This window comes from Bactrocera neohumeralis, chromosome 3 (assembly GCF_024586455.1).
Source record: "Bactrocera neohumeralis isolate Rockhampton chromosome 3, APGP_CSIRO_Bneo_wtdbg2-racon-allhic-juicebox.fasta_v2, whole genome shotgun sequence".
Taxonomy (NCBI): Eukaryota; Metazoa; Arthropoda; class Insecta; order Diptera; family Tephritidae; genus Bactrocera; species Bactrocera neohumeralis.
This window is the reverse complement of record NC_065920.1, coordinates 61,492,877-61,507,325: the sequence shown is the minus strand read 5'-3', so window position 1 is coordinate 61,507,325 and position 14,449 is coordinate 61,492,877. Positions and strand designations below refer to the sequence as shown.

The window sequence follows — 14,449 nt, the reverse complement described above, 5'->3', positions numbered from 1 at the left end:
TATAAACCAAATTGTCGTAAGCATCTGGGCCCCTCGGTATGATACAGAGTCTGTTAAAATTCTGTTAAAATTTTACAACTTCTCATGGACCTAGTAGCCAATACGGTAACGAAAAGGACAAAACTAGTCTATGCATGACTCATTGGCCTACCAGATTAACCTAACCTAACTTAACCCATAAACCAACTTAAGGAAACCTGAATCCCCACTAATCAACGAATATATTTTTTAACATTCCGTCTTGGATATGGGGGGATGGATAAAATATCTGTATTAAAGGCAAGACTCCCCATCTTTGGGAGGTCTTCATTTATTATTTAGGTATAGATCTAAAAATATCATTTATTGGAAGCAGTTACTTGCAAATTAGATTAATAATGTTAAGGATATTGCTCTACTGGTAAGATTGCTTAGCAGTACGTTTGAAAAGGAATCTAATCAGGCTGCAATCGTCAACGCCTAGTACTTTAATAGGCAAATAATATACTTCATTGCAAGACAAGGTTGACGATCAATAAGATATTGCTACGTGTTTGGTGGTATTGTCAGAGAATCATCATCCATAAGCAGCTCCTTTACAGCCAATCCCTGAATTCCGACCTGACCTTTTAACAATTGGATCGTCTGAAGCCAAGATTGACCAATAAGATATTGCTATTTGGTGGGATTTTCAGGGAATAGTCATCGATAGGTTGATCCTTTATAGAGAATCTATGAATTTGGACCTCTCCTGTTAATAATTAGAAGGAAACAATTGCCCAGAAACGGCCAGTTTTAAGCAATAGAAGAGGAAATATGTATGTTCCAATAGAGCAATGCCAGACCACGAATAACGATAGTGCCCCGCCAGAAACTTCGCGAGCTTATGTGGGAGGTTCTTATGCATACACCTTTGGACCAGCTACCAAGGGATTACAACCTGCTTCTGTATAGGGCGAATGATTTTACTGGTAAAATATCGCTTGTGAAAATAAACTGTTCTAGCTTTTTACCAATAGGGACAATGGTTTCTATGATAGGGGCGTTATAAAATTATATTCAATATGGCAACAAGTTATCAAACAAAATGGTGCACATTTGAGCTAAATCGAACTATGGTAAACAAAATCTTGGACTGAGGTGGAATCATCGGTTCATATTTCTTCAAAAATGATGTCGGTGAAAACCTAACCGCCAATGGCGATCGTTATCGCGCCATGATAACCGACTATTTGATGTCTGAAATTGAAGCTCGTGATCTTGGCGGCATTTAGTTTCAACAAGATGGCGCCACTTGCCACACAACGCATCAATCAATAAATTTATTGAACACTTCGGTGAGCAGATAATTTCACGTTATGGGCTAGGGATTGACCACCAAGATCGTGTGATATCACACCGCTAGAATTTTACTTGTGGGGCTATGTAAAGTCTAAAGCCTATGCGCACAATTCCGCTTCGATTGGACTTGGACTCAACGGATGAACTATCTGAGATGTAACCGCGGCCAACATTTAAAAAAAATAAACTTCAAAAAAATAAATGCCAAAGAATATTTTTTAGAATAATAATAAACATTCCCCATTAAATTTGAAGTTGCTGTGTTTTTTCTTTAAAAAAGTAGGGAACCTCGAAATGTATCAACCTTTATAATACTTCACCTACCTCATCACGCATTTCTTGCACGTGTATATGATAGCCACGTATAATACCGTTACGATCTTTTTCCAATGGTGGTTTCCAGGTAACATGAATTGAAGTTGAATTTAGCGGAGTTGCCTTCACGTCTTGAGGATCTCCAGGCACTAAACGTTGCATGGCGGAAAATATTTCGAATTAATAAAATTATATTATAGAAATTCAAAAGGCATAAGTTCGAGTACGAGTATTACTAGCGACTTAATGCTTAAGTAGTGAGCGAGTAGTAACCTAAACAACTGGTAAATACAATACATACATACATATTAGCTTACATGATAGCTTAAAGCTTATTGAAAGCTTTGAATAATTAGTTAAATATAACATGAGTTAGAGATATCCAAATACTTTGTGGAGAATGATACTTACTTAGCTTATATAAGACTTTAAGTATTACATACAACTAATACATACGTAGAATAAGTACATAATTGGCAATATATAGGTTTCAAGATATGTTAAAAAATTTTAATTTTTTATAGAGTTAAAACACTTAGAATGTTTAAAAAACATTTTTTAAAATTATTTTTATTTTTTTTCTGGTGGTTAAAGACATTACATTATAGAAATCTGGAGATCTAGGCCAAATTGTTTTTTTAGAGCTTTCAATATTAAAGGTTATGGATAAGCAAAAACAAACAATTAAAATAAACATTTTAAAAATTTTAAATAAAATTATTTTCAAATTCCTATAAGTTTTTTTCAGTGCATAACCTTTAAGGTTTGCTTTGCTGAATCATATTTTTCAAGATTTTTTAGGGAAAAGGGATTCAGGATTGGTAAATATTTGTTTTTTTTTTTAGTTTTACAAAAAGTTTAGGCTTCTTGGTTCGATTTAAAATTACTTCTGAACAAATGGATGTGTTTCAAAAATCGGTGCTTGCCTCAAAATGGCAGTTTATAGTAAAAAAAAATGCATAAGAAAAAGCATTAGCCAAAAAGTAATAGGTACAGTGCATTCATTTATTTATAAATATTTTTTTTTTTTGCAAAAATAAATTTATTTGCATACCATATAAAAAGTAAAAAAAAAACTTTGGTGCTTTCAAAAATTGTGCTTTATATTTGTGCAATAAAGACATTTAGCGATTTGAAGAAAAAAATTATTTACATGAAAAATGTACAAATGGCATATAGATAAATATGTATAAACCATTGATGAATATTAAAAAAAAAATATTATAAAAAAATTTTGCAACTTCAAAGAATTGCAGAGATACAAAAAATTGCTAAAAAAATTAAAATAATATAAAAGCTTTCACAAAAATTATGTGAAAGTAGTTTTTGCGCCGAAAAAACAGTTTTGAAATGCTTCAAAAACTGTGCGGCTCAATAAAAAAATGATTTTCAAAAATCGGTTTTGGTGTTTTGAAAATTGGTTTTTATTTTTTTTTCAAATATTTTGTTTTTCAAATATTTTTCGAAAAAAAAATATTTTTTCGAAAAATTTTTTTTTAAAGTACTTTTTAAATATTGTTTGGCTTTTCAAAAATAATGTTTTTTTGTTCAAAAATATTTTTTTTTTTTCAAAACATTGCAAGTCAATTCGTTTTCCTTTGCGCTTGCGTTTTTTTTGAGTTACTAAACTCACATTTTTTGTTATAAATAGAGAAGAGAAAACATACAGTCAAAATATAAAGAAGATAGTTGTTTTCATTATTAATTTATATATGCATTCTAGGCATACACACTTGAAAAAATTTCTTACAATAATATGTACACAAAAATTTTAAAACATTCTTAACAATACCTAAATAATCATATGGTAATCAAAAATCAAATGCAATTACTTGCATAATTATTTGCTGTGAGTTAGAGAGTATGCTTGTGGAGTGTTGTTAATGAATTGACCGCCCATTTAGAGCAAGAGAGCGAGAGAGAGTGCAACCTTCCGCGCTACTTACTAGATTTTAGTGTTGGTAAACGCTTTAATTTGTACAGTGTGCGACTAAAGTTAGTGTTGTTTGATTATATAAGGAAATTTACATTTAAAAATGCGTATGTTTCTCATTTAAAAATATTTAACACTATTAATTATAAGAAGTAAAATTCTTATATATTTTAAATACTCACTTTTTTTGACTAAATTCGTTAGTAATTTATTAAATTTGAAAATTGTTCATATATATGTTTAGAACATCATCCATTGAAAAGTGCGTTGCGTTCAGAAATTACAAAAATTGTGCATTTTGTGAATTCAAAAAAGTGTTTTTCACCATACACATAGGAATACATATAGATATATATAAGTATATCATACAAAAATCAAAAAACGGTGCATTTGAAAAATTTGTTTTTCGGTGCGATTTATTCCAAAAACGAACCCAAGACAAACAGTGCGTTTAATATATATTTTCATTTATGTAAAATATATAATTTTTTTACAAGTCAAACACGAAGTTGGTGCAATTAATTGTAGTTGGTTGTAGTTATTAGAAGCGAGTGGCCAAAAAATATGTAAGAAAGAGAGAAAAATAGATTTTTGATTTTTTATTAATACTACTTGTCAGTATATACAAAAATTCACTGATTTCGTAGCTGTAAATTAAAAAGTAATAAAAAATAATTGTTTACTAAAAAATTTTTATTAAGAATTTTTTTTACAAGAAATATTTTTTTCTAAATTGTTTACAAAAAATATTTTTTTTGTTAAAAAAATAACAATTTATAAAAGAAATTTTAATAAAAAAATATCTCTTGTAAAAAAAATTGTTTATAAAAAAATATTTTTTTGCTAAAAAAATAACAATTTATAAAAGAAATTTTAATAAAAAATATTTTGCGTAAAAAAATTCTTAATAAAAATTTTTAGTAAACAAATTTTTTTTTTAACAAAAAATATTTTTTCTTAAATTCTTTTTAGAAAAAATATTTTTTAATTAAATTAAAAAAAATATATTTTTTTTTACTAATTTTTTTTACCAAAAAAAAAATTTTTGGGGTTTGGTGTACGCATTTCATGACTTGGAATTTGTGTTGTGTTAAGATTGGTCGTATTTGTTGGCACACTCGCTTTAAATTTGCATTAATTAATGTTTTTTGTGTGAAAAAATATTAGTATAAAAATATAAATTAAGATTATCAAATTAAACACTTTAAAATAAAATTTTTATTTAAATAATTAAATTTTATTAAAAAATTAGTAAGAAACTGCAGCGAATTGTAAACATTGGCACTCATTGAGTATTCATACTTGTATTTTTTGGGAGTTGTACTTAAAAATACAACACTGTATTTAAAACTATACCATGAACTCTCTGAATTAGAAAGTACTCACAATTTTACTGTCAAAATTACATAGAATCTTTAGAAAATGAATTTTTTAGTGTTAAAAAATATTTTTTGGCAGTGGTGCTCAAAGTGTCAAATACACTCTTTTTTACAGGAGAAAATCACAAACTATAGAGTAAAATAAATTTGTTTTTATGTTTAAGAAATATTTTTTTAACAGGGGTGCTCAAATTATACTATAGAAATAAATTCTTTTTTAAAAAATATTCCTTTTTTATGCAAGGGTGCACAAACTATAGTATAGAATCAATTTTTTTATATGTTTCAAAAAACATTTTTTTTAAAGGGGTTCTTAAACTATGCCACTGAAAAAAAAATTTATTTGTTTAAAATATATTTTTTAATGCAAGGTTGCATAAACCATAATATAGAATACATTTTTTATGTGTTTAAAAATATTTTTCTTAGCAGGGGTGCTCAAACTAAAACACAGAAAAAAATTGCAACTCATAAAATCTGATATAACGGCACGAAACTATCGTAATATCTATTTCTATAATTTTTGTTAAGAACTTGTATTTTAAATTGTAAAAATATATTGATTTCCTTGAAACTATGCGCTTTTAAGTTATCGTAAATTTAGTACTTGCTCTCCCAGGTGCGATGATCGCCATGGGTTTTGCTCTCTGTGCGTACTTTTCTTCATATATGCTTGACAACAACAGAAAAATTCACTAAAATGATCTCATACTAACCAAATGGAAACTTTTATGATAATGTTACATTAATTTTCTTTTCAAAAATGCACTTGAAAATGATTCCACTATCTTCAAAATATTACTTTTTAGCGCTATTTCTAATTAAAGCATGTTTAACGATTCATGTCATTAATTTCGTTCATTAAGTACCTGCCATATTGTTGGGTGCATGGGACTCGCACAGTGTAACAATTTGCAGTGGTATGTTCAACTGCAGAAAAATGGGGTAAATATAACCTTTTTATAATTATTTTTTAGGAAATTTCATTTATTATTGCTTTTTGTTGCTAAATTAGCCTTCAAATGATTTTTAGTGAGTTGCCATTTTCCAAATAGTAATATTTGTTATAAACTACACAGTAAGAAATGAGCGCAAAGAAAACTGCTTTGTAAATTCTAGCAAAGATACGGGAGAAGGGAGCGATCTTCAGCAGTTGCTGTTATATTTCTAGCCGAGTACTGTTTATTGTTGCACTTACCTGTCACAGTGTTGCATTTTTATGCAGTTTCAATGTAATTATTTTCGATTTTTAAATATATTATTTTTTGCATAGTTGAGTTCAGAAAATTTTGAATTTTTGCTTTTGTTTTGTATTGACTTTGAATTTTTAGAAAAAAATATATTTTTTTGAAATGTTTTAAAGCCATTCAAATGCATAGAACCACAACTTCATAAAATTATCTTAAATTAAAATAGTTCCAAGAAATGCTTATAGTCTAATTGGATCTTTAAATGATTATATAATAATATTTATCATAGCAATACGATTAAGTACTTATTATTTGATATATAAAAATGTATGCTTATAATGTAATAATAATTGCATAAATATACATATGAATTTATATACTTAGTCAACTAATTCTTTCTTAATGTATACTACAGAAAATGTGTTAATTGACTTAATTAAGACAGTGTCTGAAACGCTTAGAAGCCTTAAAATTATATTAATAGAATCAGTAAATATATTTCTGATATTTCAGATCTCTAGAAGCAAATATACCGTATAAAATGCCTTAAATTGTTTAAAAGCTGTCAAATTAAGACTGAATTTACTGTCTATGTGAAGTCAAATTAGTCACTAATTGAACACAATTTACAACATTTTTCAATTATTTCTGAATTAACTCGCTAATTGAGCCAAATTATAGCATAATTGAACATAACTGTAATTTTTAAAAATTTAGTACAATTAGCCACTTAATTAAGAATTATTCGAAAAAATTTAATTCAATTACTAAATTTATAAAAATGACAGTTATATGAAATTATGTTATAATTTGACTCAATTGGCAAGTTAATTCTGAAAAAATTAACAAATGTTGTAAATCGTGTTCAATTAGTGACTAATTTGACTTCAGGTATATATATATGTATAAATATATGTCGCTAGGAAGTTTTAAATGGTTGGTTTTAAGATATATAATTTGTATATACAAAATGTGGAATGGAGTTATGGTTGGTTCCATTCAAAGATTTTTTATAGACAAATTGTTATAATATTCTCAGCACGAAATTCAAAAATTTTTTTTTTTTACTATGCAAAGATCTATTTAGGTGAAACACTGTAAGTTTTATACCAACCATATATTAACCAAGAAGTTTTAAAATTTTTAATTTTACATTAGCTTGGAGTACTCGTTATTGGCTCGTGAGCAAATATCACTTATGGTTTGAATCAAACAAAGATTTTTTAAGGAGAAGGTTAAGGCCTCATCTCAGCGATCTCAGCACGAAAACTAAGGAATTTCCAAATTTTTTAATTTAAATGCTTAGATTTAATTTGGATTATTCATCACTTTTTCGTATTCAGAACTGATGTAATTTCAATTATGGTTTGAGTCTTTACTATACAAAGATCTTTTTAGGAGAAAGTTAAGGCCATCTAGACAAGCTGTTTTTATCATTTTCAACACAAAAACTAAAGGGTTACCAAATTTTCTAGCTTAAATGTTTAAATTTACATTAGTTTGAATTACTCATCACTTTCTCATGTTCAGAACTGGCAAATATCAATTATGGTTTGAATCTTTACTATACAAAGATCATTTTAGGAGAAATTTAAGGGCATCTAGACCAGGTTTTACACCAATCTCAGCACGAAAACTAAGGAATTTCCAAATTTTCTGAAACTCTTCTATACTATGCTTGTAATGTGAGCTTTTCATAGAGCAGCCTAAATTATAGGTTCTCAATAATATATACTTATAATAGGAAAGATAGTGATTTAGTTTTATTTTGAGTCGAATTATTGTTTTTAGAGTATTTTTGTGCTTAATTGCACCCACTATACTTCCATTACTTGAAATTTCTTCCTTAATTTTACTTAATCAAGCTAGTTTTCACAAGTTTTGCCTTAAAAAAAGCTCAAATATTGTAAAATTTTCATTTATTATCTTTCCTATTTCATTCTAGATCAAAATATATAAATTTAAAGCTCCCATAAAAGCAACCTTTTGAGCTCAATACTTATCATTACGATCAATATTAATTACATTTGACAGCTGGCATACAGTTCGTATGACAGCATGAACAGCTCCAAAAAGTAAGCTTCGTCATTACAAAAGCATATAACATACACGAAATTATCTTTCAATGCATTTCTCAATTCTTTTTTTTAGCAATTATTTTCAAGATTTTTGAATGCGCAACAAATTCCTTTGAATTCCAACAAACACAATTACATATGTATGTGTGAATATGACATATATTTTTAATTAAAGCATATTCGAACAAAAGTATACCATTCAACCTGTATCATAACACCACAAAAGCTTCACAATTGCAAGAGTTGATGAGTTCAATGACTTGTTAGGTTATACAAATTATATATTTGTCATTTTTTGAATATGCTATCAAAAACAGCAGTATATATGACTGTACTTTTGTGACACACTATAATTCATTTAGCTATTGAAAGTTTTGAATAAAAAGCTAGAGATATGTTGAATGAATTTACATAAGCAAAAGCTTTTTTAACCTCTCATTAACTTTGGACGGCATGTCAGCTAACAAAACAACGTTGACAGGGACAGCAGGTCATAGTGACAGATTGTGAAGGCATGATGTATATAGTATATAGACGCCTGGCAATTGCAGGCATGTGCGGTGGTATGGAATGATATGCTTGAATATGTATCCCTGTAAGATAAGTAAGTGAGGATTGCACCGCCACCTAGGGTCTATTGTGCCCAACCCAGTAGGAAAACATGGAACTTGTACTGCAGGTTGTTGATTATATGAGTCATTCGAGAAAAAGTAGTTAAGAGGAGTCTTCGATTCACCATTTCCCTGCCTGCCTTTTTCAAGGTATAATGCAGAAGTGCCCCTTAATCGCCTATTCTGCAGAATATGTTATTCGCGAGCGTTTATGGCAAAGTGGCTATTAGACTCGAATTTCCTCACATAGAGTCACCAAACCGAACTCTGGCGGCTCCTTCTCAGCCCATATACCGTAGAGAGATTTGTGGGTGGAAAGAAGCCGTTGGAGGAGATGGATGGGTTAAAGCTTAAGGGGAAGGTTGGTGGAGGGGTTTGCTGTCAGCAGCTCTCTATCAACTCTAGCTTCAGACTTCCTGACGATTGCAGTGTCTTCCAAGCAGAGATTTCAGCCATTAAGGTAGTATCAGATCTACTGCTCCGGATTGCAGCCTCCTTCAAAGAAGTAACCATTCACTCAGATAGCAGGGTTGGTCGAGGAGTGCCTAACCTCGCCATCAATAGCATTAAGTGTCTCTGTGATAAGACTGGTATGGGTTCCAGGCCATAGCGGAATCGCAGGAAATTGCGAAGCTGATGTGCTGGCAAGGAAAAGCATCATAGAACCGCTATCGGCAGAATGAAATAAGGTCGGTGCTTCCGTATCCTTTTGTGTTCTTCTACTGGATAGCTGGGTTTCGCGGAAGCTTGGTCGGTACTTGCGCAGTCGCAAAAGCCTTTTGGTCCAAGATTGATCGTAGGAGATCTGGTGATCTCTTTGCCCTCAGGAAGGCTGGCCTCTCCCTAGTTGTGGGCCTTTTAACAGGCCAATGCCCTATTGACGTCGACGTGAAGATTGGGTATCTTACCCGACGTCATTTGCAGAAGCTGAGGTAGAAACAACTCAACATTTCCTTCTTGACTGTCGCGCGTTTAAGAGGTCAAGACTTAAACACTTGGCAGCACTTACCTTCAGACATCCCACCGAATTGACGAAGCGTTTTGCCAATTTGTAAGTCCGAACACAGAAGTTTTTATTTTCAATGGCTTCATAAAGGACTACATATACCAGGCCACGTGCGATCATCGACCAGCCATCTAACCTATACGTAATTAATATTATTTCCATTTAAAAAAAAAATTCGAAGTAAAATTTCCTAGAGGGATATACAAACATTTCTGAAAATAATTCTAAGCTCATGACACACATTTCCTACAGGGCCTTACATACACTCTAGCTTAAAAACACACACACATTCATCTACATTTGCTCATACTTGTTACACCTGACTTTTGACATTTGGTTGTCAGAAGTGCACCAATGTTGCGCAATTGACATGTCATTTGAATAGACAGGGCTGAGTGTTGCTATGCTCAGCACACATACATATATACATACATATATATTTACACTCCTTTCTGCGCTTACTGCCGCATGGCTTTTCATTCATTTATGCAACTACCTTCAGACATATAAATATAATTATACTGTTATTTCATAGTCGCAAGTACTTAGTAACATTACGCGTATTGAAATACAAATAATGAATGTCAACTGTTGAGTGTGTTTTGTTTTTGTTTTTTTTTTTTCCACTAACACTCTTGACGCCGCTGAAGGTGAGCTGCTGAGGTGATGGCCATATGGATACTATACATATTTGAAATTATAGTTAGCAACACAGTTAATGTATACGTGTATGTATGTAGTATGTGTGTAAGCCTGTGTGTGTCAGAAAATGACATAATAGATGTTTCCTTTTATCACATTTTTGATTCATTATATACGAGTATGTCTCAATGAGTGATTATCGTGAGTTATATAGAAGAGATGTGTCTCAAAATGAAAGAATTTCGTTTCGTTAATGACGGTGAGCACTATGTGTTTAGATTCTAATATATGTATATGGTATATTTTAATTTAGAAATCAACATCATTAAATTAATGAAATACTGAAAATTGTATTTTTAGTTTTGTAATCTGAGAAAAAAGTTAGAAAATTCATAATATTTGCTTTACTTTGAATTGGTATTGGTAACAAGTTTTTCATGATAAGAATTTTTCTATAATCTTGACCTATTTTTAACTACAGTTATTGAAAAGACAACAAGTATGATATTTTCATACAATGTTAAATTATAATTATATGTTATGTTTGGAGTCAAAAATAGAGACTTCTTAAGGAAATATTTACTTCAGCTTCCTTTTGAGGCATGAGGATATGCTTAAAATATGCAGAAAATATTCCGTTAGAAAGCAAGTCTGATGCATATCAAGCACCAGCGTGGCTGCTTTTCTCGCTAAGGAGCTGCTCATTTGTCGGAATCAGTGCTAAAGCACTACTATAGGATATAGCTGTCATACAAACCAAACAATCAAAATCAAGTTCTTGTATGGAAAAATTATTTGTCGAAATATCGTCATCAAATTCGGGGTGGGTTATTGTCCAAGGCAGCGATGCAATATATAAATAAATTGTTCAGTTCGGACCACTATAGCATATAGTTGCCACACAAACTGATCGCTTGAAATCAAGTTGTTGTATGGAAAACATCTTTATTTGATAAGCTAAGGTAACGAAATTCAGCACAGATTATTGTCCAAGGCAATACTACTAAATTTCAACATATTTTTCAGATCGGATCACTATAGCATATAGCTGCCATACAAACTGACCGACGCAAATCAAGTTCTTGTATGGAAAACTTCTTTATTTGACAAATTAAGGTAAGGAAATTTGGCACAAATTATTGTCCAAGGCAAAGGTGCAATATCCGAACAAATTGTTTACATAGGAACACTATAGCACTTAGCTGTCACAGAAACTGACCGAACAAAAACAAGTTTTTCTATGGAAATGCTTTCACTTGCGAATGATATGCTGCACCGCTGCTAACGTTTTTTCTTGGTTTTAACTTTATTTTGGAAAAAAAATGTATGTATGATAATATTGCAAGTTAAGGCTTAAAGCACTATGAAGAATGCGCGAGCGAAACGGAATTTTCTTTTAAAATTTTGGAAAATATTTTTCAATGGCAATTTATGAAAAAAAAAATTATGTTTTCTATACTATTTTTTTCCCTATAAAATCAATATTTAGCGACTTTTGAGCAAAGTTTTCTACAAAAAAAGGAAAAACTTTAGCCGAAGCAGGTAAATTACTCATACGCCTTGGTAACCTAGAATGCCGATTAAAGTTGTTACTACCTTAGTTCTGCTTAGTAATTGCAGATCAGTGACGTTTACTTTCACTTACACAATATACATTTTGAGCTGAAGAATACATTTGACCGTTGCTATCTGGAAAATTAAACTATTAGACACCCATGGCTGTAAACTAAGGAAAGTAGTAACACCATTGTGTACTAGTATTCTATCCATATAGATTTCTATGGGTCAGTGCTCCATCCATCTTATACACAAAATAAACATTTAGAACTTGAAATGCCGCCATTGCTATATTTACAGCCTTGTTACATTCACATCCCTAGCGACAAATAAAAGTTGTTACTCATACGTCATGGTGTTCTGCCTAACATGTTTGCCTTGATAATCGCTATTACTGCATATTTCTGCTTGGAAACTGCAGATTCGAGTTATTTACTAGATCATGTTATACACTTTCAAATTAGCATTTTCTAGCGTTTTTGTTGTAATTTTTTCTTTTAAAAATATTTATTTTATTCATAAAATTTGTATTGGTCAAAAAAATTTTAAATATTACTTTAAAGGCTAAAACTGCTCCTCAAAATACATACTTTTTTTATATATTTTTGTGAATGTACATATGTATATATGGTATATAGCAGCAAGAACACCAAACCAGCGTAGAAAACTACCACTAAGTAAGTAAGATTATAGTATTCCAAAAGTTCATCTTAGTCACTTGTCACTATATATACGAGTATGAACATATCAAATGCAGTTCTTTTGACAGCTGTCAGTCAAGGGAATGCAAACTAAAAACTACACTGTATGATTCACATAAAAACATGTGCATTTTTAGACACAAAGATATTCTTGAAGTATAACAGCTAGTAGTTAGATCCACATCAAACATACACACATATGTGTGAATATATGTATGTATGCATGGCCTGGCTGTCACTTCATTGCACTCGTTAGTTGTGTCAATAGACGTCATTCACTGACTAGCTCGTCAGCATACACTATCAGTTATGTATACGTACATGTGGCTTGCTACCCGCAAATAGCGGCTATGTATTGAATTACTGAAACTTTCAACAACATTTCACCTCCTTTTTTCACATTTCACATGTGCAATTCTATTTTTTTTTTGTTTATTCTTCCTGCCATTGTCATTATTACCACTGTTCATGGTAGCACAGTGCTAACTTTGCTAATGCCATACACATATCCATACATAAAACTTCGTTTATTCATCATTGGTTTCGTATTACTCGCTCGTTAGTCGCTGCTAAGGACAAAAGCGCTATGACAGAGTGTTTTGTTGGTACAATTGTTAGCGAAGTCATGTGATAAATACATGGCAAGCCATCGACAGGCGACCGATATTACGAAGAGCATATGTAATATCGAATTTACCATTTACTTGGTATACTCTATATCCTCTCGAAACTTCTGCAGATATGCAGCTGGATATTCGCTATGAAATTGTGTAATTGTGCGGAGCTGTCTGTGCATTTATTAGTTACAAATTGTGCAGGTATGCGCGTGATTGACATCTGCATTTGTTGTAAGCCATCACAACGTTGTGTTATCTCGTCTTTCGTTATTTTTTTGGTATTATTTTTTTCCGGAGCAACTTCGTTAGTAAGACTGCGAGCAAAAGCAATTACCAATCATTTATTTATTAATTACTATAAAAGTGTTGATCTTTGTTTTCTTTTTGCTCTTCCTAGAGTTTGTTGTGGTAATTGGTAAATTTCAAATTGTGAAGAAAATTTAGTATAGTATGTTAGGTCACTTCTTCTGTCATAAAAATTATCATTAATAGAGAAAATGTGGAAGATGATAATTGAAATCAAATATGGAATATGAACACTGGCAATCAATAATGTATTTTTAGCACAGCTTGAAGATGTATAGGAAGTACAAATTTAAACTATAATGATTACATATCCATGAAATTCAATTTACTTTGCACGATTATACTCGTATGCTAGCACAGACAAAATATTAGATTGATTATGAAAGAAAATTTTCATAAAATCTTTAAGTCGAGTCGTTCAAAAAAAAAAAAAGCTTTAGATTCCAAGTGAGTTTCAGAAATAAGTCAAAGCTATACATTGTGACAAGAAAGCACCCGGAAAATGTAATTAAATTCCCCGGGTAAATGATATTTCCAAAAATATATATTGCTACATAAGTTGATAGGACTATCCTTAATTACTATGCCAAATATTAGCGCGATCTGTCAGTTAGTTTGCTTACAGCAGCCGCTTAAGTCGGTAGTGCGATGCGATTTTTACAACGAATTTGTCACAAATTTTGTATTTCTAATAAATTTTATGTGCGAAATGATTACGAATGTTGAAAGACGCTTACAGTGATTTAGTTTTGTCAAAAAAGTAAGTAAAAAGCTTTCAAAGGCGGTCGAGAGAT

The 14,449-nt window shown here is 30.8% G+C and overlaps 1 protein-coding gene and 1 long non-coding RNA gene across 8 annotated transcripts in view; one reads left to right on the top strand and one right to left on the bottom strand.

The window, feature by feature from the left end:
- Positions 1-14,449, bottom strand: part of LOC126752855 (tyrosine-protein phosphatase Lar) — a 966,561-nt gene that overhangs the window by 10,519 nt on the left and 941,593 nt on the right. For all 7 annotated transcript variants that reach the window (XM_050463852.1, XM_050463853.1, XM_050463854.1 and 4 more), the window contains one exon: positions 1,645-1,784. In XM_050463852.1, coding sequence (XP_050319809.1) covers positions 1,645-1,784 — 140 coding nt within the window. The remainder of the gene's footprint in view (positions 1-1,644; positions 1,785-14,449) is intronic.
- The window catches only part of LOC126752869 (uncharacterized), a 143,929-nt gene that overhangs the window by 29,395 nt on the left and 100,085 nt on the right, over positions 1-14,449 (top strand). The gene's annotated exons all lie outside the window — the stretch shown is intronic.